Source organism: Falco punctatus, assembly GCF_963210335.1.
Source record: "Falco punctatus genome assembly, chromosome: 6".
Lineage (NCBI taxonomy): Eukaryota > Metazoa > Chordata > Aves > Falconiformes > Falconidae > Falco > Falco punctatus.
The window spans coordinates 29882431-29907047 of NC_137585.1; the positions used below are offsets into that span (position 1 = coordinate 29882431).

General features: G+C 44.3%; 1 protein-coding gene across 4 annotated transcripts in view; it reads left to right on the forward strand.

The window, feature by feature from the left end:
* The window catches only part of TBXAS1 (thromboxane A synthase 1), a 231251-nt gene extending 211625 nt beyond the window's left edge, over positions 1-19626 (forward strand). For all 4 annotated transcript variants that reach the window (XM_080393576.1, XM_080393573.1, XM_080393574.1 and 1 more), the window contains 4 exons: positions 11575-11663; positions 14098-14235; positions 17061-17223; positions 17854-19626. In XM_080393576.1, coding sequence (XP_080249702.1) covers positions 11575-11663; positions 14098-14235; positions 17061-17223; positions 17854-17928 — 465 coding nt within the window. In that variant the 3' untranslated portion in view covers positions 17929-19626. The remainder of the gene's footprint in view (positions 1-11574; positions 11664-14097; positions 14236-17060; positions 17224-17853) is intronic.
* The last annotated feature ends 4991 nt before the right edge of the window (positions 19627-24617 follow it).

Consider the following 24617-nt stretch of genomic DNA (forward strand, 5'->3'; position numbering starts at 1 on the left):
CTGCTTTCCAAAATCTTTTCCTTCAGAACTGATCTAATTCCCCCGCCCTTTTTTTTTTTTTATTTTACTTTTTTTGTGTATCATAGGTATTCTATGACTGGGACTACCAAGATGTTGTGTGATGTTATTTAAACTAGAGCAGCAAAGTCAGGATAGCAGCAATGTGCCATTGGCTTTGTGATTTTCCTGCTTGTTCACTAGAAAGAACCGTATATTTCTTCACACACATGGAAGTCAAAGAAGTAATAAGCACCCTTCATGAGTCAGATAGTCTCTATTTATATATCAGAGTACGTGTGGGAAGTCCTGTTTTTTCTCTGTTTTTTTCTTTCTGATTTTCTTTTCTTTTTTTTTTTTTTTCTTTTTCTTTTTAAATTAAATTTCTTCATTTAGAGTCACACAGCTGTCTGGGCTTCAGCCATAAGATAAGTGGATCTGTGTACGACAGCAGTAACCAAAATTTATCTTTCTTTTCCCTCTCTCCCCCTCACATCCTCTCTTCCCCACCCCCACCCTCTAGTACCCAGCAGAAACAAAATGCTATATATAGATTAAGCAGTTCCCCCCCCCCCCCCAATTACTTTGTCTGCATGTTTCAATTTCGTTCTGTGTCAAGCTTTGCCAAGGTACCAAGTTTGGCCTTTTCAAGAGGAGGTTGGATTTAATCCCCGAGGCCCCTCTTGCAGTAACAAACACACACACCCCAAAACGTGCTACAGAACCATGGGTACTCTGAAGGGTAGCTCACAGTTGCATGATGTTTTTTCACATGAAGTTCCTGGTCTTGTAGACTCTTTTCCTTTTTTAAAAGGTCTGTGTCATTCTAGCTGAGCGCTAGCAGCAGATGGCCAAAGGGCAGGCAAGGATGGCCCATGGTGCTCCGTAAATGGAATATTACCAGCATCCTGCCATCACCCTGCAAGTCTGTGGTATTTGTTTTGTATTCTCTCAAGTCACTCGACATTGAAGTCAGGTGCATAACCAGAATCTCATCTTTATCAAAACAAAAAACAACCAATTTAAAAAAAAAAAAAAAAAAAGAGGGAAAAAAGATTTCTAGTTGAAAAGGTAAGACTGGAAACATAAATCCCAGTTCAGAAGCTAAATGAAGTTCAAAATATTATTATTTGTCATAAATCTTATGTGTTTTCCAGCCAGTTTCTAAGTATGTTGGGGCTTCACTCATAATGTTTGAGCTTTTGGGGTTAGCAATATTCTGAGTATGCCTAGCTGCTCTCGTGCGTGTGACAGGCCCTTTACAGGAAAGGCCTACAGCTGTGCTCCATCTTTGTACTCTCAGAAAATCCCTCCCCACAAATTAGCCCATCTATAGATATCTACAGATCTCTGTGCCACAACTTGTGCTGAAAAGGGCAAAGGATACCATCTTTTATTAAGTATTTTATAAGGGCAAAATCGCTAGTGAACCCCCTGCAGAACGCTATGCAGTTTATGCACTTTTACGGCAATAGAAGTGCTCTTTTGTGCTGAATGATTCAACAAATATGTCACTTTGTGGGTGCCACCTTTGTGTCTCAGTGGCATCTGAATTGTGTGGCCTCCGTGTCAGGGCTGGCTCAAATCCAGGTAGGTACCACTGTGTTGGCCAGGTTCCCCTGCACCCCAGAAATTTTGTGACTTGGTGCAGGATAGAGCTTTGAAAAAGAAGAAGAAACAATAAAATAATGGGTATTAAAGTAGCGTGGACATAAATGAAATGACAGCACAGAGATGAGATGTGGGGAATTGTAAAAATAAGGATATCCTTTGAAATACAGAGAGGTAAATGAGTGAGGTGGCCAGGCATTGAGGTAGGAAAGGGTCAGGTTCAAGAAAAAAAAAATAATTTTGGGAAGCAAGGCAAAAGGAACAGGGAATTGGTCTTCACACCAGGATCATTGTAGGAATGTGAGGTAATAAATAAATAAAGGACAAAGCAGCTTACTCATAAAGCAGAAGAAATCATGAGAAATACTTTCCATTTGCCTTCCCTGTAAAATCTTATATCATCCTAAAACATGCTAGAAATGACCTTGTTCAGATTACAAATGAATTCTGTATTTTCTCACTGCTGACCCTGTGACTTCATCCTGCAGCTTTTTGAGTTGTGCTTTTTTTTCATTTCATTCCCATGCGCTGATGAGGGCCGGTCATTCAGCAGGTGTGGAGGGGCTTCCTACCGGTCCCCCAGCCACTGCACTTCCCAGGCTCCGTCCGTCCTCAACCGATGGAATCGGCACAGTGCCTCTGATGGATTCAGGTCTGTGCTAAAGGAGACCACGAAAGATGCGGCCTCCTGAGCTGAATGCTGTTCTTTATAATCTCTTCTCCAATATGCATCCTTAAATGTCCGAAAGACCCAGGTCTTGGTTTCTCTTCTTGTCTTCTCTTCAGTTTTTGTCGATGACTTGGATACTGATAATAGCAGAAGAATTCCAGATAAAAAAATTACATTTCTGTTTTTACTTCCTGGGATTAAGGGCAGGAAGGCTGTCCTGGGGGAGATCCCGGTGGAGATTTTCCACTGGCCTTTTTTTGGTTGGAAATGTTCCCAAGATTTGGGTAGAGTTTGAGTGTCATTTCAGAGGTCCAGTTGGCCCTCAAATAACCTACTGTGCCTATCAGTGTAATCAGGACCAAGTCATTGTGTGAAGTAAATCATAAACAGATGGACAGCCCTGCCATGGGGCTCTACAAAGGGTAGGGGAAAGCAAAGACACAAAACAGTGCCAGAACATGACACCACGATAGCTTCACTAAATCTAAGCGTGAACAGGCTTAGGGAAATTTCTGTGTTCCCAGATGGAGAAGAGATAGGGTAAGGGAAGAAAAGGAAAGAAATCCTTGAATAGGCATCTGCCAGGATTCCTCGCAGACAGCTTTATCTGAATATCTAGAGAGGTTTGTCATAGGATAGTGTCATGGTAGCAGACACCCCTGCTCACAGCCAGCTCCCCACTGAGCTTGGGATAGTAGGTTTTGGACTGGCATGTAGGGTTTTTTTAAAGATACTCTTCATGCATTGGACGGAGAAAACACAAAAGCTGTTTCAAGTGCTATCAAGTTTTTTCACATACCATCTGTAAATTGCTTTGTTGTACCCAAGGCAGTCAGCACTTTCCAGAGGGAGCAGAAGAGGAAAAGGCATTGAATAGCTTTGGTCAGAAAAGAAATTTTTCCCCTTTCTTTCTCCTTTTTTTCATATTTTCAGCTAAAATGTGAGAAGTTTCAACAGGAACAAACTTTTCCCTCGTGCCTTGTAGAAAAGCCATATGCTAAAATTGGGAGCTAGGACTGGATGTGGCTTTTACCTGTAGATTTTACCTGTATTAGGTAGGAGATGAAAAAGTCTACAGCAAGGAATTGGAGCTTTGACACCTGAAAAGCTTCTTTATTTCTTTACTTTTAGTACCATCAGTTTCTCAAGTCAGGCTGAGCCTTGAGTTATGATCTTGGCAGCTAAAAACAGACAAAGCTCCTTTTTGTTTAGGACATATTTAAATGCTATGCTACAGATTTCTTTCTTTTTTGGTCATTTTAAGTCTGTGCATTCAGAGCAGCATTTGCCTGTTTACTCACCGGAGTCACACAGAGGCTGAAAAAAATCAGGCTGCTTAGGAAGGGTAGAATTGGTGGGTGCCCAACTCCTCAGGTTGTAAATTGTTGGCCTCAGTCTTCAGCACCTCTGCTGGCCCCTTGTGTACAGGGAGGGAGTATTTACCAGGAGCACCTCACACATACATTTGGAAGATGATCAACTAATTAATGTTTGCTAAACGCTTTGCAGGCCTCAGGGGAAAAACAACTACGGAAAGGCAAAGTTTTATTATTGTACTGCACCTAATGTACATAAAATGTTTTCAAGGCATCAGGCACTACATAAATGTTGTGTGGTATTAAAACTGACCTGCCCTTGTCAGAGCAAATAATAATTATGCTGAGTGATGGGAGAATCTTGCAGTTTCTTTGCTATGAATGTTTGCCTGTTTACTAATTCAGAAAAGGTCTCATCCAGCAGCTGCTGAAACCAATGACAAGCAGCCACTGGCTCAAGCCCATCTTTAAGTATCTGCAGAAGGGTGAATTACTGAAGTAATTTATTTTGTGTAAGGCTCTGCTCTCCTCATAGGCGGGACTGTGCTCTCTAGGGCATATTTACCCAAACTGCATGCCTGGGGCTGAGGCACCTCTCAGTCCGTAAGGCTGCCGAGTGCATGAGGCCATAGGGATGAAGAATGACAAAAGAGGACCTCACTACATAGCCCATATGATGGCCTCGATTTGCAGCATGAAAATGCATGCTGATGCCTTTTAATATAAACGTAACATGAGGAAATGAACATTTGATTAAACTAAACACACGGGCCTTTTATATGCAAGGCCCTAATTTAAAGCACTGTCACCTCCATACAGAAAATACCAGCTGGAGCAGGAATGATTAAATTAAATCCTCTGGCTCTTATGTGATACCATGAATGTCTGCTGAGAGGGGAAAAAAAAATCCTTCCTCTTTATTCCTGTAGATCTGCAGCAGCCACCAAGGGACACTTCTATAGCAGGAAGGATTAAGTCTTGCATGAACTTCAGTGCTTAACGTGCTTTGGACTGGTGACATGCCCTTCGGACAGACCTACCCCATTTTTATAATTCTCTTTCTCAGCCTGGCCTCTGGCAGTCCTTTCTCCTGTTTAATTTCCTCCTTGCCTCCCTCCCACTGGGATCCTTCACCATTCAGCATTTCTGCCACCCAAGTAGAAATTTTGATTGTGTCAGACAAGTGTAGAAAATGTAGAAAGAGAGACTCAGTGGGCTGAGGAGAGAACTGGGGGGGATTTCCTGGGGGCTGAGTGGTTTTTAAGGAGGTGATAAACAGGCAGTCTCTGCCTCTGATGGGCTTAGCCAGCTACAATGCATGGCCAGGGATTATATCACATCCACAAATAGCTGGAGCAAGGCACACATTGCACTCAGGAAGGGAGCCACTTCTGGAGAGGAGCTGCTCTTCCCCACCAAACCAAAGTCAAACAAAATGGAAAAAAAAAAAAAAAAAAGTACAGTGAGGGTAGTTGTGTATTAAAAGATGCCTGGCCAGGCACTATCAGCACACTGGGGACCTGCCTCTTCCTTTGTGCAGGAGAGCACCCAAGATGCCCAGTCTCACTCCCAGCTATTTATTTGCTTTTTGTTTAAGAGCACCCACATCTCTTGGCATGGGAATCTAGGACGAGGTGGAGTTGACAAATTTACAAAACTGAGATTGAACCAGATTTTTTTTCTCCTTTCTTTTTGTTTGCAGCTTGCCTCATAAAGGATTTCCTTAGTGATTTTCTTCTCTTTTCCTGCCTTTTTCCCCCCCCAGATCTTCTACCTGATGGCACTCATTCTGTTCTTGCTGATCACCATGTGTCAGTAGTAATGTAGGTGGAAGAGAATTTCTGACTGTTTTGGTTGCAGCTTTTGTGTTTATCTGTTTGGGTTTGGGACACTGTTCAGTTTCAGGAAGTATTTTTATCTCACAGAAGTTTCCTTGTGAACAGCGATGCTACGAAGACCTTGTTTTAGCACTGCGAAAGCTACTGGAGGTAATGCAGGTCTGTCTTCTGTCAGGAGCTGAAGTCTTTGATTTGAGAAGCAAAGTAACGTTAAAGAGAGTCGACGTTGGTGTAACCTTATACTTTCTGGCTCTTTCCCCAGCACTATTAGATACATACTTAGAACCGCATTTTCCTCTGCCTTACACTGATACAACCCCAGGGAGCTGCGTGGATTTGCACCAAAGTAACAGAAGGAATTTGGCTGCAAGGTCTGCGTGTAATGTGGTTATCAGCGCATAACTGGTGTGCCAGCCTTTCCCACCACCCCTGAACTTGGCCTGTGCATCGGCACCTGCCTCTGCCTGTGCTCACACAGCTTATGTGGCGGTGGACCCGGCGAGAGGGGGACGTGAAGGCTGGAGTTAGAGGAGGTGTGAGGGTGACCAGCAGGTGATTTGAACAAAAGCCTGTAATACACCTGTAATACTAAATTTATTTGGCACACACGGTCTTTCGGAGGAACTGGGAGGAGTTTGAGATGTCTGAAGCACCAATTGCTACTGCAGCTTTGGAAGTGCTTCAATGAGCAAAGTAACACTGCCAAACCCAGCAAGCAGCCACCAAGGGTGGGGTGAGAGCCCCAGTGCTGCATTTCCATTTGAATGGCAACACAAAGCAGATGAGAAAGGTGGCAGGTAACCCAGGTGGAATCAAAAATAAAGGGAAAGCTTGAGAGTACGTGTTTTGGATAGTCTTTTCTTGCTTCTGCAGAAAGAGGCATGAGGGCATGGAGCTGAGGACTTGCTTTAATGTTCATTTCTGAGAGCATGTGAGAAGACACAATGCTGCTGGTGAGGCTTTAGCGCTACCTACGTGCTGTAAGGATTCAAGAGGAGAGGTGCTAGGCAGCTCAGGAAGCCTCTTGCTGCTGCATCTTAATCTGGAAGTCAGGCTTCATCTCTTATTTTTCATTCCTAAAACTTGTTCTCAATTCTATAGTCAAGAACTTTGTATTTTTTCTAGAAGATACCTTTCTATAGGCCTTTGTCACTGGAAATGGCCAACAGACACTTGGTGATTTTAGGCTGGCTCTTCCCTATCTTAAAGCAGTGTATCTTAAAGCAACACCTTCTGCCATGACCTGCCTCCTGGGACGAGTGGGACTCAGGATCTTCAGGATCCTGTTTCCCCAGAAGCAAGGGCTGGCTCTGGCTTGGTGCCATGCCTTGGAGAGACATCTCACTTGGCAGGTGCAGGCTGGACTGCAGGCAGCAAAAAAGATTTTGCATGAGGACTACTTTAAGTTGGTTTTGTTTTGTTTTGTTTTGTTTTGTATTTGGTCCAAATGCTGAGGATAAAGCCAAGAAATTTTACTTCATCAACTCTGTCCCTGTTTCGCTGCCTGACATTGTGGGGAGGTTTTAGTTTGGTGCTTTACAGGTATTCCAGCATGTTGTTGTGGAAGTAGTAAAACATGAGACAGGCTTTCTTTAAGCCGGTTACTGATAGGTGCCTGTTAATCCTTCCCACCCCTTTTTTCCTTCCATTGATCTGTATTTTGAGTGCTGTCCTGTCTGTAACCTTTCCTTTCTTGATATGGTTGTTAGCAAGGTTGTTGTGGGGCAACCCTAATGTGAGGTGGTATTCTTGCATTTCTTCTCCCCCTCCCAGGCTGAGCGTCTCACACAGGCTCTGGTTCTGTTAGGAGACAAGCAGCTCCTAAAGGTGACCAACAAGAGGTCAAAACCTGAGGCAAGATTCTTTGATCTATCAGCAGCTTTTGATCCATTTGCTCAAGAAACACTATTGACCTGTTTGTGAATCCTAGCTATGGCTATGGTGTGAATATCTCTTTTGGCAATTCGGAAAGGGGGTGGATGGGAGTCACTGGGAACGATTCTGGCTTCTTTGACTCACCGCCTCGTATCCTATTGCTAGCCAAAGTCTGCATTTCAGGGGGGAGCCAATGTGGGCTGTGTAGCTATGCATACACAGATAACACAGATCTGCATCGGCAGCGAAGCAGATCTGCACGTCATCCCTCTGACATGGACTTTGTCACATTCACACCTGCCCATGAGGCATTTGATTTGGATTGCAATTTCTCAGAAACTGCAGCCGGTTGGATCTCAGACCATGACTCAGCAGCACTAGTTATGAGGAATGTGGTCTCTGCCGCCTTTGCTGCTTCCAAATTGATTTCAGGTGCACGTCACACTCTGTCAGCTACACAAAATTTTCTCTTGATTTTTTTCATTTCTGGCTGCTGAGCACCACCAGACCATGACCAATATGATAAGTGGAATTCTTTTATTCACTGATGTGTACTTGCATTATGATTCCCAAAACAGAGGTGGTAGAGGAGGGTCTGTGTCTCGCTCATCAGCTACTTTCAGGAAAAGTTAGTATCTCATCTTAAACTCTCACTGAAGATGGGATCATGCTGGACGTTGTATGGAAGCAACTGAGGTGCAGGCATATGTTCCGTTCTGCTGACTTGGCTGTGGTGATGCTAACCACAGCCAGCAAAGAGGAGTGAGCAACTGGGAACAGTAACATCTCAAACTGAAGCAGAAAGATTGGCCAGATCTCTCCTGTCAGCACTTGGATTCCCTTGGTGTTCATTGAGGAATTAAAAGTTAGCTGGGGGTGGTGGCAAAAAATAGGTTTGCCTGCCTAGAAAACGCTAAAGCCAATACTGAAAAGCAGAGGTGGATCTGAAGGCAGTTATTTCTCTTAAGGATTTATATGGGGATTAAAACACACATCATCCTTGTAGTGCATAGGCAATTTTATAATCACTGCTGGTATTTCACCTCAGGGTACTCTGTGGGGTGAAAAATTAATTTCCCACCTTTTTCTAAGGAATAGAGGCCTGGGATTTGTTGTCAGTCATAAAGGAGAGTTTGTGGCCAAAATTCTGGACCTCAAAATAGATTGAACAGTCTGAGATAGGTGAGGGTGTACCACCACATCTCCAGAAATCATGCAGAGAAATGCCACAAGATGGTACATGGCCAATCGACAGGAAAAGATACTACAAGGCTGTGCAAAGCAGAAGATAAACTGCTGTGCAAAGCAGTGGCTGCAAAATTAAAATATACATACAATGTGGTGCTTCCTTTCACCTCCCACATCTCTACTTGTCATAGAAAGGAATCTCTTAATGAAAAAACCACTAAATCTTGAATAGGGGGCAATGTAGACAGTTGTGGGTTTTTTTGCAGGAGGTTAAAGTGGCATCTTTGCACACCACCCACCCCAGCAAACCTGCCAGCAGTTGAAAGATATAAATAGGGCCATTTAGGGAGAAAAGCATATTTAAGTTCCTTTGAAATGTGCTTGGCTAAAGGAATATTTTGAAGAGAGGGAGTGGAAAAACAAATGGAAAATATTTTCTTTGAAAGGGGAAAAAAAAATCAACAAACTGTCCTTCCTAAATAGAGATACTTGGCTGGTCTGTACTTTATTCAGCTGAAGGTCAGACCTTGCAAACAACTACTAAATTAGGTCCAGCTACTTTGATGCTAAAAGCATGGAAGTGCCAATAATTAAGTTGCATCAGATGTAGGAAATGACTGATGTGTCTGCCATGCTTATGATAGCAGAGCTCACTGTGCTGCCATTTGACCAACCCCTCTTTCTTTAGGTAAGAAAAAGGAACTTTCTTCTAAGGAAAATTAGCTGGTTTTACACCTTTGTTTTGTTTTCTGAACTGCTAATCCCCTGAAGGTATAGACCCTATTTGAAAGAGCAAATCAAAACTCCCATAATCTGGTGTTGTATTATTTGTTGATGTATGGTTTGATTTAGTGGCTACTTATTATATCAGGTTACCATATAATTATCTTAATTATTGACTCCAGAAGTAAGTAGAGGCATTACAAGAGAGACAGGAAGGCCCAATGGAAAAGAGCATGGCTCAGAGAATTGAACACATCACAGTGTGCTCTTCGCTCCACCACTCATGTACTCTGAGCCTGAACTCTTTCCTCAGCCAGCCTGGCTACGAAATCAGGAGGGATCACAGGGACAAGACTCAGGTGCTGACCCAGGACTCAAAGACATGCAGGAGAGCGGTATAAAAAGGACAGAGAAAAGTTCTGAAAGAGAGATGTAAAATTAGCAGGAAAAAAATGAATACATGCCAACCACAGTGTGCATTTGCATCGAAGTGTGGAGCACCTGTATGGTCGCAGAGGAGCAGATGAGCATACTTTTGCCACAAAGGCCTGAAATGTGAGTCTGATCACAGTTCATTTCCAGCCTCTGCCACTGATTTCCCTTGTGAAATCAGGTAGCCCTCGGATCCCTTTCTACAAAACAAGGATGACAAAAATCATCCTCCTGACTTTGGTTTTAGCTGTTCAAATTATTGGAGCCATTTGTGGCTTTTACTCTCCTAGTCCTTCATTTGATAACCATCGACCTAAGCCAAAGGTTTGAGTTAGTAGGCACTACCGCAATATAAGAGCATCATTGAAAGGCTGTCAGTGCAGTCTATACTTTATGTATTGATAATATTTGACATAAACTGACAAAATATTTAATCTATTGACAAGCTGAGTTGCATCTTTCTCCTTAAGAAAGGAGCAGACGCACTGGTTCTGCTCAGCCTGTGCAAATCACTTTCTCTGGTCTTGCTTCTCTTCCCTATGCCAAAAAATGGGGATAATAGAATGTATCTATTTCCTTCCCAGAAAAGATCGGTTAATGTGAAGTGGTGCATGGTGGCTTAGTGCTATATAAGTGGGATACCCTAATCCAGCAAGGTATCCTCGTTCTATTGTATGCCTTTTCTGCATACCATCTGGAGTTGTTCTTTGCTTAGTATTTTCAGTATGTACCATATGTTTTTGCATGAAAATTCAATAAAATATGCATTATACATGAAAAGTGCTGTAGTAAATAAAAGAAGGATGGAATCCAGTCCCCTTTGTGAACGGCAGGGGCCCCAAATCTTCATAAAAGGTTTAGCCTAGTCTGACGTCTGTGCTTTTCTCCAATTTACTGTGTGTCAGTCTTTAGGAGATGCTCCAATTTAAAACAAAACTCTGCTTTCCTGATGAGGTTATTAGATGTACTTTGGCTGCCCTCTGCTGAGAGCACTGAATAAGACAGGGAAAACGTCCTCTTCCCAAGGAAGAGAATAGGGAGAAATTTTCTGTTTGTTCATGCACTAGAGTTGTGTCACTGCTGCTGCTGGTCGTCTGCGGTTCTGTGTCTCTCACTGTCTGTTTGCTGCCTGTCAGAGGGCAAAGTCTTCTGAGCTACAGACCTGTTTGGGCTTGGTGCTCACCACTCGTTGTCAAGGGCTGGGTGGTTTTGTAGACTTAGGAAATGTGGGCACAGGCATTGCCTGCCATGCAAAATTAAGCAGCATTACAGCAGGGGTGGCCACGGGAGGAAACAGGCTTCTCTCCCCAGGCAATATTGCAGTCCTGCCGGGTGGGATTTGAGCTGTACCTCAACTCTCTGCTCGGCAGAGCAATTCACCGCTGCGTGCTGTTCCTCATCAGGATGTTGGTTTCTCCCAGTGCCACCTCCCACCCCTCCACAAGCATCACAGCATTAGCACTTTGCTTTATTTCTGTAACTGGGAAAGGGCAAAGGGTTTGCTGCAACATCAACAAGTATAACTGTTTATTGTGAACAAAGTGCTCCTGCTCTCTCTGCTCTTGTCTTTCAGAAGAAACAAAGGTCCCATGCAGATTTTAGAGCATAAAGCAATAGCTCTGTTGTAGCTATTAATGCTCTCTGTAATGCCGTTTTTAATACTGCCTAGCAAGTTGATTTATTATTGTATCTTCAGCTGGGCTGTGCACCAAAGCGTTCTGATGATGAAGGGAATGTTATACACACATTTAATTACTGCCCACATTTTTGTATAATTTTATCATTTACTGTTTTAGATGAGACATTGAGTTCTTCTACAGGAAAAATGCCCAGTAAAAAATAGATGATTTAAAAGCTAATCTGAGATGAGTTTGGCACTTAAATGTGAGAAAATGTAATTGTTCCTTTCGTGCTGCCTTTTCAGATGGTCCCTGATTACCAAAATGTACAAGGACTCCCTTATCTGGACATGGTGATTGCAGAGACATTACGCATGTACCCACCTGCATTCAGGTATCTACCACCACCACCACCACCACCACCACCCCCCCCTTATTCCACAGGGTAGATCCCTAGCTCTATAAAATGGAAAGCTGCTGTTGGAAGACCAATGTGCCCTTGGTCTCTCTGCCAGCATCAATACCACTTATGCATTTGAAAGCTAGAATGTGGCCTATTGAAGAAAAACTGGCTAATACTGGTATTTCTGAAGGATTTTTTTACAGTGGATTGGCCAAGATTGCTTGCTTACCATTCTTTACATCCCCCGAGGTTAGAGGATGGAGCCATTTTGCAGCAGGACTGGCCTTAGAAAGCCAGAGGCTGCTGCTTCCATATGCCTCAGTCTTTGGGGATACAGAGAAAAGACTTACCCTAGCCAGTTGGTCATTAAAGCCCTGATCTGTAGAAGGGTTGCACATTCAGAAAGCTGTATTTCACGTGTATGTTTGTTTAACTTGGACCCCTGCCGCCTTGCACTTTGTGCTGTGTTATAATAGCTAAGCTAATGGCTACATCTTTAAATTTGAAAATTTTGCCCCAATTCACACAAGACTGATTTTACTAAGTTGTATTGATGAACTGAAAACAAGGGGGAAATAAGTTAGAAAACTCTTTGATGTCAAATTTCCAAGTTATCATGAGCATAAGAGCTGATGTTAAGAATGGAACTTTTCAAAGTGGTCAGCCAGTTGCACTGCTTCTCGTGAAGCTGGGGTTACATGGCTGGAAAGGAGCCAAAGCTGAGTTTGCTGTGAGAGCCTTTGAAAAATTTACCCTACAGTTCCAAGCACCTTAAAATAATAGAGCTTAAAATCATATTCTCTTCCATATGTTCACAAAGATTGGAAGTCAAGATTTTGTCCATGGACATCTGCAGGATTGTTCAGAGAGTAAATGTCGAAGATACTTGCTCCTGGATGAGATGACTGGGCTTTACTATGTTATACATGGTATGCAAGTGGAAATCGTTTCGCCACTTAAAAGCATCAGGGATCTTTGTGTTTCAGCTGAAACACTGGGAAACAATCAGTGTTTGTCAGATTGGAAATAAAATGGGAATGGAGCAAAACTTGTTCCAAAGTTTCCGTTGGCATTGTCAGTGGTGTTTATTGATCTGGCTTTTACTCGGATGGATATGAAATGGATAGGACAGCCCAGTGCCTCGGAAAGATTCTAATTGCCTATGACAAGGATAATGCTGAGTTAGGGGAAAATTCAGTAGCAGCCAAGCTTGTTATAAAATGTGTTGGTTTTTTTTAATAGATGTACTTACTAGCCAGACAACTTTCTTCCCGAGAACTCATGTTTCCACTATCGCCGAATTCATATAAGGATGAGAAGAGTGGCTTGTCAATGTGTTTTTTAGCATGCCAGTGTCTTGTTCCAGGTTCGGAGCCTCTGTTATTTATTTGTCTATGAGAAAGAGAGAGATGGGTGACAGCAAGGAAAGAATGTGTTCCTATAATGATACCAGACTGACAGACCTGAAACTGAAATCTTTGTTCAACTTTGTAGGCACAGCGCAGGGAGCAGCAAAGGGACCTCCTTGCACGTTGTCTTGCCCCTGTGCTCCCAGCTGGTGCCAGGGCATAGCCCCTAGGCTAATAGCACAGCACCTGCCTGGGTCTGGGATGCTTTGGGATCTGCAGCAACCACCAAAGCACCAAAAGATCTGGATCAGGATCTGCCCCCACACATGTACACTGACACACCATTTTTTTTACAAGATTTACTGACCCAAGCTCAGCTTTGGCAGGCAGCTTTTCTCAGTCTTCTTGTCACAATTATGTTCCTAAGGACAGTCCTTGGCACCTATCACCACAGGGTGGGAGGAAACTGGAGAGTTTTGTTGCTAACATCATGCCTATCTTTGATGAGTGTATGTGAAATGCAGGTTTCCAAGGCTTGTAAATTGGTTATATTTTTCTAGCAGCAGCTGAACACTTAGCCCTAACATTAAAACCATCCCTTACTAAATTTCAGGTGCTGTCCCAACATGGGGGAGCTTCTCAAATAAACAAACTCAAAACTATATTTGTTATCATTTTTTTCCTAAAAGCAAATGAGCATGTTCTTTCTGCCTTTTATTAGAGGTAACTGAGAATTTAATCTGCAGTTTTTGTAAAAAATGAGTCTAAAACCAACATTAGCAGCAAAATTACAATTTAACAGTTAACATTTTGGAAAACTGTAAGCAATGAAATGCTTTACTGTGAAAAGGACAGAAGCTGACCAGATGGGTTGGAGCTGTGTGCTTCTAGGTGGAGGTGATTGTAACCTGGGAAGACATTAGCATCAGCAACAGTTGCTGTACTTATCTACTGGGGAAGTCTTACTCCTGAAATTGCAGGGACAGTCCAGCTGAAGAGGTTGACTTTTATGGTTCCCTCCTGCTGTGTTTTTACCTTTATTAATCATCTGGGATACATGACACCTACTGTTTCAGGTTCACTCGGGAGGCAGCTAAAGACTGCATAGTGCTGGGGCAGCGTATTCCAGCTGGGGCTGTCATTGAAACCGCGGTTGGACATCTCCACCACAACCCTGAGTTCTGGCCAGAGCCTGAGAAGTTCATTCCCGAGAGGTATGTGGAGTGATGCTTTTAGTTCTTAGGTTGAAGTCTTTATTTGGGCCTGTTTAGATCGAAGGCCTGCCTTAAATGCTGTTTCACGCATTAGGGTGGACACAGGACTCCAGCCTGTCCAGTGGAGATGCCAGGCCCTGCTGCTCCTTCACAGCCACAGTCACACGCTCTTCACCCGAAACACTATTTCCAGCAAGAGGAGCACAGTTTAATTTGGAACATAAAAATATGTGATGTCTACCAAATCAGACAAGAGGTGATTGTAATGCATCCCTCAGAGAGTGCAAAGTTTGGTCAAAGTTGAAACGTGGTGCAGGTTTTCAGACCTGTTTCCAAATTAGGTGCTGCAAGTAGTGTGGCCTTTGGATGCAGACACTGAAGTGAGACAGTATATTCACTGGGACGAGGTACCCAGGAAACTCATCCAGCTCCTGGCTGGTTTAGAGCAGCCTTTCACTTGAGATCTTGTAATGGTGTGGGTACACAGTGAGTGGGGAACCTACCCCATCTCCACTGGGAATTTGCTCTGTCCATAAGTTAGGATCCTGGGTTCTTAGCTCTGCTTAGCAAGACATACTTTCACATGGAGCCGAAGGCTGAATTCCCTTCAGCCGGGGGAGGTGGGGGGCACTGTCAAATTGTGGGTTTGTACCCTGCCCTACCTTAGAGATGCTGAGTTGAGCTTACAGGGGGAATTTCAGTTGATGTGGTGTTTTGTGGAAGAACAAATTAGTTTTGTGGGCAGCTATACTTTAAGCTGTTCTGTGGGCAGCTGCATTTTAAGCTACCACTGTGTTGAAAAGTCTATAAGAAAAAAACCCTGCATGCTCCACAAACAACTGGGTGTGAGGCAGGCAGCCCAGAACCATCTTTGCCAGTAAGACAACACATGTACGGTGTAGGTGGGTTTGCCCAGTGCTCCTTCTGGAGCAAATATTGGCATATGCTCTATCAGACACCTTAGGCCATGACAAAGAACAATGCCAATGTTAGGAAAGCCCAGAGCTTTTGTTGGGGAGGAATCTTAGCAACAACTGGAAGTCTGGAGTGGTGTTTAGCAATGCTTATTTAAAAATGCTGTCTTAATTGTTTGTTCACCACTTTAACTGTAGTATTAAAGCACATTACAGGGTAAAATGGATAGTGGGGGCTTCAGTCCCCTTGACTCATACGGTGCTGTTTGTTATGAATCGGAGATGAATTCTCTTTTGAAATCTCCCTGAGGAATGAAGCATGATTACTAACACTCTCCCCCGCTTGTATCAGTTGGTAGTGTTAGTAAGAATTATAAAATAACAGCTTAACAAAAAATAAGTTTTCAGCTACAGGCCTTTCCCCCCTAATATTTTGTTTTGAAATCTGCCTCAGGAATAATACAAGGGAGACTAAATTTACCAGTATGATAAATGGGGGTAAGCAAGGCAAGCGTTGCATTACCCTGTTTGCATGGAATATGCAACAGCGCTCAGTCCATGAGTTAATGGTCCTTCAGTTGCAAATTACGGGCTTCTATAGCACTGCGGCAGTAGCCCAATCTTATTTAGGATATCTGAGCATGAGGGTGGGGTTAGCAGAAATACACAATACTATTTTTTCCAAACCTCAAAATACCCTGTATTACCTCTCATCTCTTTCTACCCTGCGTGAGTTCGCTGGGCCTTTGTAGTCTAAAGTTCTTGCAAATTGTATCCAAACAGGCGATTTTCAGGGATGACCCTATACATGAAGGACAGGACCTTAATCCACATATAGAACTGGAAAAGTAGTTCTGTACTACCAGAACAGCTCCAAATACCTTATGACACAGGAGGTCTATGCAGATTTACAGGGTAATGCCATCACTGAAAAGGTTTCTTTTTTTTTAAGGAACCACTCTGATCAGTGACTCAGCACAGGCCAGATGAGCTTCACCTTGTTGATTATGCATTGGCCCTAATAACTTGTGCTGACTCAAACTCTGTACTCTTGTCAGTACATATTCTGTCCAGTATACATCCATCTTTGCATATGCTGGCAAACAGATTTTGCTCTTTTCCTTTGGACTGCTGTTCAAATAGGAATTTTGTTTCCTTCCTTGGGGGTGGGGGTGCGGGAAGAAAGAAAAAACCCTCATTTCTAATGGGTTGGGCAAGTATTTTAAAGCTGGGTAGTTGATGCAGATCTGCATAACAGACTGTCACATTAATCAGTCGTTTCAATTGGACTGAGGTACTTCAGCTCTAAGAACAGAACTGTCTGCAATTTCAAGGTTTCCCAACTGGGAACCTGGTCTCTTTGTGACAAGAGCAGAAAGAAAGGCTTTACTGAATTGTAATAACCGTCTTCTGTGGCCTATCCAGTCCCATGAGATTTCACCTCCCCTTGCAAGCTTCAAAGAGAAGTTCCCGTTGATCTGCATCTGTGATGCACAGCAAAGAAGTGGTGTTGCTGCTTCTAGCTAGTTCACATTGCAGCCCATTAGTTTCCTCTTAGGTGTAATCTCTCCCTCATACGTGCAAATGTCTATGTGGCTAGCTTGTCTGCACCTGAAGTTATCATTCTTCTAGGCATCTTCATGAACTTAAAGCAATTCACTGAAGATAGATTGGAATTAATACTAATGTCTCCGTCCCCTCCTGGCATCACCAACTGACAAAGGCTGATGGCCATAAGTCAATTATCTGTTTACTTAAGGTTGTCAGCCCCATCAGGACATAATCTGTCAATAGTCCCTTTGATGTGTCCATTAACAATTGAAACAATCACCTTTTGATATGTAAATGAAAAACATGGAATCAGGAGTAAAAAACATTTATTGGACTGTTTTCCATCTCTGCACCTTCTAGGTTTACAGAGGAGGCCAAGAAGGAACGACATCCCTTTGCATACTTGCCTTTTGGGGCAGGACCCCGTGGCTGCATTGGCATGAAAATGGGTTTGCTGGAGACAAAAATGACTCTGCTGAGGATTTTGCAGAAGTTTAAATTTAAGACCTGCCCAGAGACTGAGGTTTGTACGCGTAGAGGCTTAAAGGCCACACTTATCAACTTCAGGCAGTTGACAGCATGTCCTAGACAGGATGACTGACTTGCCTTTGTGAATTTCTCTTTGTTTGAGACAACTGCTAGAGCCACTTCCATAATAAGGAGGGACAAGAGGCCTGGACTGCATATTTTAATCAAAATGTGATCTAACCTTTATGCTTTTTCCAACAAAACAAAGTTACACAGCCCTGCCTTAGTGAAGAGCAGTCTAGCAACACTGCAGTCAAAATACCTTGATTTATACAGGGTAAGAACAGGTGTACATCTTTCCTGGGATCTCAGCACTTTTAGTATATGCCTATTGCTATATAAATTGCACCTAGCACTTACTCAGCAACTCTAGAGTTTACAGAGTTAATTTTTTTCTGTTCAGATCTACAGTATACCTGGGCAACCACTGCCTCAGCCTCTGGCTGTAAATTCTGTTTAATATTATACTACCACAGCTGACTGTAAAACAAGTACTTTACAGCTTCCTCAGTAATCCTGGTATGAATTGATCCCCCAGCAAAAAAGTCTGTCTGTATGTGGGGGTGTTATACACACATAAGCAAATACATACAATTGTACATAAGATGCTCTTTTTTTCTTTTAGATTCCTTTGCAGCTGAAATCAAAAGCCACACTTGGACCGAAAAATGGAGTCTACATTATGCTAGAATCTCGCTAAATGAAAATGTACATCCTGAAGCCTCCTGGGATGGGACCCTTTGGTCAGTGACTCACTGGGTATAATCATTTTTCAAAACCCCAAAGACAGGTAGGAGCCTGTCTCATTGATGGTAGATGTAGTAGATGCTGCCTCACTGCCCTCTTGTGGGAGAGCCTCCAGTCACTTTTATCAATGAGACATGGGCTCCACGGTCTTTTTGGTGGTTTTCAAATTGCTGTGAATAGTATCTGTGGAGAAGCATCCCACTTTCACTTGCTTTTCTACATTATGCTTTCTTTCACTCATCTTTGAGAATGCTTTCTTCATGCTCAAGTTCAATAAATGGAGCAGATGTTAAGCATACACACAATCTAAAATATATTTTAATTAAAATTGTTTCTGTCACATATCCTTTTCATGCACTTGTAAGTCCATGCTCTAGAAAAAGTCCAAGAGACACCACAGTTATAGCAGAAGACTTGGGATCCAGCGCACTGGATTTTATCACGAACTCCGCTAAACACCAAAGCTGAGTTTCCTGCACAATGCTTAATCTCTCCCTGTGTCTGTAAAGTGGAAGGGGTTGCACCTTCTTCGTGCTTTTAAAATGATTTCAAATACACTTAGATCAACAATTTGCACTTGGCACATTGCATTGACATCACTGAAAAGGAATGAAGAGTTCCCCTGCTTACCAGCTAAGTTCCAGTAATAAGACCAAAGAAATGAGGTGACAGCCATTTTGCTGGCTGCTGAGCTGCAGTTGGAAGGGTGGAGAAAAAGAAGATACAAATTTAAAGAAAGCAGGAGGACTGGAGGAAATTTAAGGGTAATCAGAAGGTGTTGGTACAACATCTGCTTCACGTTGAGACCTTTTCCTTTCCAGCCATTGGAGTTGGCACCATCTTTGCTGGGTCAAGGAAATTGAGTGCTGCATGCACTAGAGCCAACGGCAAAGGAGTGGGTCCAGGGTCATCAGTCTCAGCAGCTCTCTTGATTCCTTATGTGACCCTGGTGCATGTCACATCCCACGTGCCTCACTCCACTCGGGAGGGAACTTGTCCGATTGCCAGCTGCAGCAGCATCATGGATCCATTCAAGCTGCACGACTGTGCACATGCATCTTCACAGCCAAGGTGGCTGTATGCTTCCACTCTTCACATTCCCTCCGTGCTCTTAGTGGAACATCGGACAGCAGTGATCAACTGACCAGAAAATATCAACCACTTTTCCTTCATTGGGCACCACAAACTGGTTGGTTGTACAACTGTGCTGGTTTTGGCTGGAATAATTTTCTTCACAGCAGCTAGTATGGGGCTATATTTTTTGGATTTGTATTTTGTTACTGCTGAGCAGCGCTTACACAGAGTCACGGCCTTTTCTGCTTCTCACCCCACCCCACCAGCAAGTGGGCTGAGAGTGCACAAGAAGTTATGAGGGGACACAGCCAGGACAGCTGACCCCAACTGACCAAAAGGATATTCCATACCCTATGACACCATGCTCAGCATATAAAGCTGGGAGAAAGAGAAGGAAGGGGGAATGTTTGGAGTTATGGCATTTGTTTTCGAAGTAACCATTACGTATGATGGAGCCCTGCTTTTCTAGCGATGGCTGAACACCTGCCTGCTAATGGGAAGCAGTGAATGAATTCCTTGTTTTGCTTTGCTTGCGTGTGCAGCTTTTGCTTTACCCATTAAACTGTCTTTATCTCAATCCACGAGTTTTCTTAGTTCTACTATTCCAATTCTTTCCCCCATCCCACTGGCAGTGGGGATTCAGCAAGTGGCTGCGTGGTGCTTAGTTGCTGGCTGGGATTAAATCACAACAACAAAACCATAAGAGGAGATGGTCTCAGTCTCAGGATCCTTTTTTTTTCTTTAAAACAATAAAGATATCTATAAATATATATATTTTATAAATAGCAATTTTTTTATGGCGCTATGAAAATAAGGAAGCACATTTTTGTTCTTTGCAAGTGTTGACCTTCTGCCTGCTGGCATATTCTGTTCAAGGTTTCCTTAGGTACAGTGTCTTTTTTGGTGGCATGCACAGAGAAGTGTCATTGGCAGCAGGAGGAAGAGACTGACTGCTCAGCTTCACTGCAAGGATTGCTGGAAGGAACCATCTGCTCACTGATCCCTAGCTAGTTCTCCAGTTTCTCTCCAGCAAGCACCTTTTTCTGTCTTCATCCCACATGCTGCCTTAACACTGATCAAATTACTGTATCTTGCTCCTACCTGAAGGTTTTGTCTTTCACTTTTGTGGGACTTTTTTTCTTTTTTTTTTTTTTTCAAACCAGAACTGTACAGGTAGTAGTAGTGAAGTACTGATCAGGCAGTCTTGGAATTCTTTCTGTTTCCATGGAGCATCTCTGGCTTACTAAACAGAAGTGCCCTGTTACAAACACACTGATTATATGAATTACTGATGGAGTGATTGATATTTATTCGAAAAGCAACACACTGTATATAACCTAGTTTCTACATGTTATCCATCATTTTTGCCTCTTGAAAATAGGATGCTGGCAGCTGATTTACTGTACAGCTTATACATACAAGTGGCAAAAAGTTGGATGGGCCCTGCCTAAAAACTCCTCACCTACCTGAATGAGCAGGAAGCTCATTCCAGTCTGAAGTCAGCTGTCAAAGGCTTGTTTGTCCCTTCAAAATTCTTTTATTGTTTTTCTTCCTTACATGAATTAGCAAGTTGTGTAATTTATTTTTGAGGAAATACTCCAAGCCTAAATCAGGCTTTTACCTTTCTTCCATGTGCTTTTGTACGGACTGTTCTACAGCTTCTCTCGATGCTGTTTATATCCTCAATATTTATCCAAGAAAGTGCCACTGATGTGTAGAGTAGTTGAACGAGTCATATTCCTGCGCCTGAACAGAGCATAATCATAGAATCATAGAATGGTTTGGGCTGGAAGGGACCTTAAAGATCATCTAGTTCCAGCACCCCTGCCACAGGCAGGGACACCTTCCACCAGACTAGGTTGCTCAAAGCCCCATCCAGCAAGACCAGGGATGGATCGTCCACAACTTCTCTGGGCAACCTGGTCCAGTGCCTCACCACCCTCACAGTAAAGGATTTCTTCCTGATATCTAATCTACCCCCTTTCAGCTGAAAGCCATTTCTCTTTGTCCCATCACTACATGCCCTTGTACAAAGTCCCTCTCCAGCTTTCCCGTAGGCCCCCTTTAGGTACTGGAAGGCTGCTATAAGATCTCCCCAGAGCCTTCTCTTCTCCAGGCTGAACAACCCCAACTGTCTCAGCCTGTCTTCATGAAAGAGAGGTGCTCCAGCCCTCTGATCATCTTCATGGCTCTCCTCTGGACTCACTCCCACAGGTCCGTGTCCTTCTGTTGGGGGCCCCAGACCTGAATGCAGTACTCCAGGTAGGGTCTCATGAGAATAGAGAAGAGGGGGAGAATCACCTCCCTCAACCTGCTGTCCACGCTTGTTTTGATGAAGCTCAGGATACAGTTGGCTTTCTGGGATGCAAACGCACATTACTGGGTCATGTTGAGCTTTTCACCCACCAAAACCCCTAAGTCCTTCTCCTCAGTGTCAATCCATTCTCTGCCCAGCCTGTAATTGTGTTTGGGATTGTCCTGACCCATGTGTACAACCTTGCACTTGGTCTTGTTGAACTTCATATGGGCCCACCTCTGAAGCCTGTCGAGGTCCCTCTGGATAGCATCCCTTCCTTCCAATGTGTTGACCCAACCACACAGCTTGGTGTAATCAGCAAACTTGCTGAGGGTGCATTTGATCCCACTGTCCCTGTTACCAACAAAGCCATTAAGCAGTGCTGGTCCCAATACCAGTCCCTGAGAGAAAAAAATGAGACCACTCATCACTGGTCTCCACTTGGATACTGAGCTGTTGACAGCAGCTCTTTGAGTGTGATCATCCAGTCAATTCCTTATCCACCAAATGTTCCAGCTGTTAAATCCATGTCTCTCCAGTTTAGAGACAAGGATGTTGTGTGGGAAGTGTCAAATGCTTTGCAGAAGTCTGGGTAGATGCCATCAGCTGATCTTCCTTTATCCATCAATTCTGTAACCCCATCATAGAAGGCCACCAAATTTGTCAGGCATGATTTGCTGTTAGTGAAGCTATATTGCCTGTCACCAATCACCTCCTTATCTTCCCTTCGCATAGTTTCCAGGAGGATCTGCTCCATGATCTTGCTGGGCACAGAGGTGAAGCTGACTGGCCTGTAGTTCCCCAGGTCTTAAAAATGGGGGTTATGTTTCCCCTTTTGGAGTCAGTGGGAACTTCACCAGACTGCCACAGCTTCTCAAACATGATGGACAGTGGCTTAGCAATTTCATCTGCCAGTTCCCTCAGGACCCAGGGATGCATCTCATCAGGTCCCATGAAGCTGTGCACCTTCAGATTCCTTGAATGGTCTCAAACCTGATCTTCTCCTACCATGGGTGGTTTTCCATTCTCCCAGTCCTTGCCTTTGCCTTCTGCAACTTGGGTGGTATGGCTTCACTTGGTGAAGACTAAGGCAAAAAAGTTGTTGAGTACCTCAGGCCTTCTCCATATCCTGAGTAACCAGGTCTCCTGTTTCCTTCTGGAGAGGGACCACATTTTCCCTAGTCTTTCTGTTATCACTGACGTACTTATAGAAGCTTTTCCTGTAGCCCTTGATGTCCCAGGCCAGATTTAATTCTACCAGGACTTTAGGTTTCCCAACCTGATCCCTGGCTACTCACACAACTTCCCTGTATCCCTCTGTAGTGGGTTTGCACGGTAAGGTTTTGGTAGCGGGAGGCACTACAGGGGTGGCCTCTGTGAGAAGCTGACTGAAGCTTCCCCTGTGTTCAGTGGAGCCAATGCCAGCCGGCTCCAAGATGGACCTGCTGCTGGCCAAGGCTGAGCTAATCAGTGACAGTGATAGCACCTCTGTAATAGCATATTAAGAAGGGGGGGAGGGGGGGAACCTAACCAAAACCATTTTACCAGCAGAAGAGAGGAGTGAGACTGTGTGAGAGCAACCACGCTGCAGACACCAAGGTCAGTGAAGAAAAAGGGCAGGAGGTGCTCCAGGCGCTGGAGCAGAGCTTTCCCTGCAGCCCGTGGTGAAGCCCACGGTGAGGCAGCTGTGCCCCTGCAGCCCATGGAGGACCCCACACCAGAGCAGGTGGATGCCCAAAGGAGGCTGTGACCCCATGGGAAGCCCACACTGGAGCAGGCTCCTGGCAGGACCTGTGGCCCCGTGGAGAGAGAAGCCCAGGTTAGAGCAGGTTTGCTGGCAGGACTTGTGACCCCACGGGGGACCCACGCTGGAGCAGTGTGTGGAGAGCTGCAGCCTGTGGTAAGGACTCACGCTGGAGAAGTTCATGGAGAACTGTAGCAGGGCAAGAGTGTGAGGAGTCCTTCCCCTGAGGAGGGAGGAGCGCTAGAAAGAACGTGTGATGAACTGACTGCGAACCTCATTCCCATTCCGCCTGTGCCACTGGCAGGGAGGAAGAAGAGAAATCAGGAATTAAGTTAAGCCCAGGAAGAAGGGAGAGGTGGAGGGAAGGTGTTTTTTTCTCATTTGAATGGTAATAAATTAAACTAATTTCCCCAAGTCGAGTGTGTTTTGCCTGTGATGGTAACTGTTGAATGATCTTCCTGTCCCTGTCTCTACCCATGAGCCTTTCATTATATTTTCTCTCCCCTGTCTAGTTGAGGGGCGGGGAGTGATAGAGCAGCTTTGGTGGGCACCTGGCATCCAGCCAGGGTCAAGCCACCACATCCTCCCAGACTACCTGTCCTTGCTTCCACCCTCTCTAGGCTTCCTTTTTGTGTTTCAGTTTCTCCAGGAGCTCCTTGTTCTCCATGCAGGCCTCCTGGATTTTTTGCCTGACTTCGTTGGGATGCGTCGCTCCTGAGCTTGGAGGAGGTGATCCTTGAATATTAACCAGCTTTCTTGGGTCCGTCTTCCTTCCAGGGCTTTATCCCATGGTACTCTACCAAGCAGATCCCTGAAGAGGCCAAAGTCTGCTCTCCTGAAGGCCAGGGCAGAGAGCTTGCTGTCCTGAGGATCTTGAACTCCACCATTTTGTGGTCAGTGCAGCAACGCTTCCCTTGAGCTCCACATTCCCCACCAGCCCCTCCTTGCTGGTGAGAACAAGGTCCAGCACAGCACCTCTCTTCATCCACTCCTCTATCACTTGGAGAAGGAAGCTGTCATCAATGTATTCCAGGAGCCTCCTGGATTGCTTGTGCTCTGCTGTGTTGTCCCCCCAACAGATATCAAGGTGGTTAAAGTCCCCCATGAGAACCAGGACTTGTGTGAGGCTGCTCCTATCTGTCTATAGAGGGCCTCAGCTGCTTGGTCTTCCTGGTTAGGTGGCCTGTAGCACACCCCCGCTATGTCACCTGTCCCTGCTCCTTACCCATCTTCAGGTGGAGCTCCATGCACTCCAGCTGGTCATTGACACAAAGGGCAACACCCCCACCTCTTCTCCCCAGCCTGTCCTTCCTAAAAAGCCTGTATCCTTCCATTCCAACACTCAAGTCATGGAAGTCGTCCCACCACTTCTCTGCGATGTCAGTAAGATCATAGCCCTGCAGGTGTGCATGTCTCAAACTCCTCTTGTTTGTTCCCCATGCTATGTGCATTTGCATCTCTGCATTTGAGCTGGGCCCCTGATGAAGCTGACCTACTGGCTGGAGTGGCCATAATTCCTTTGTACTGC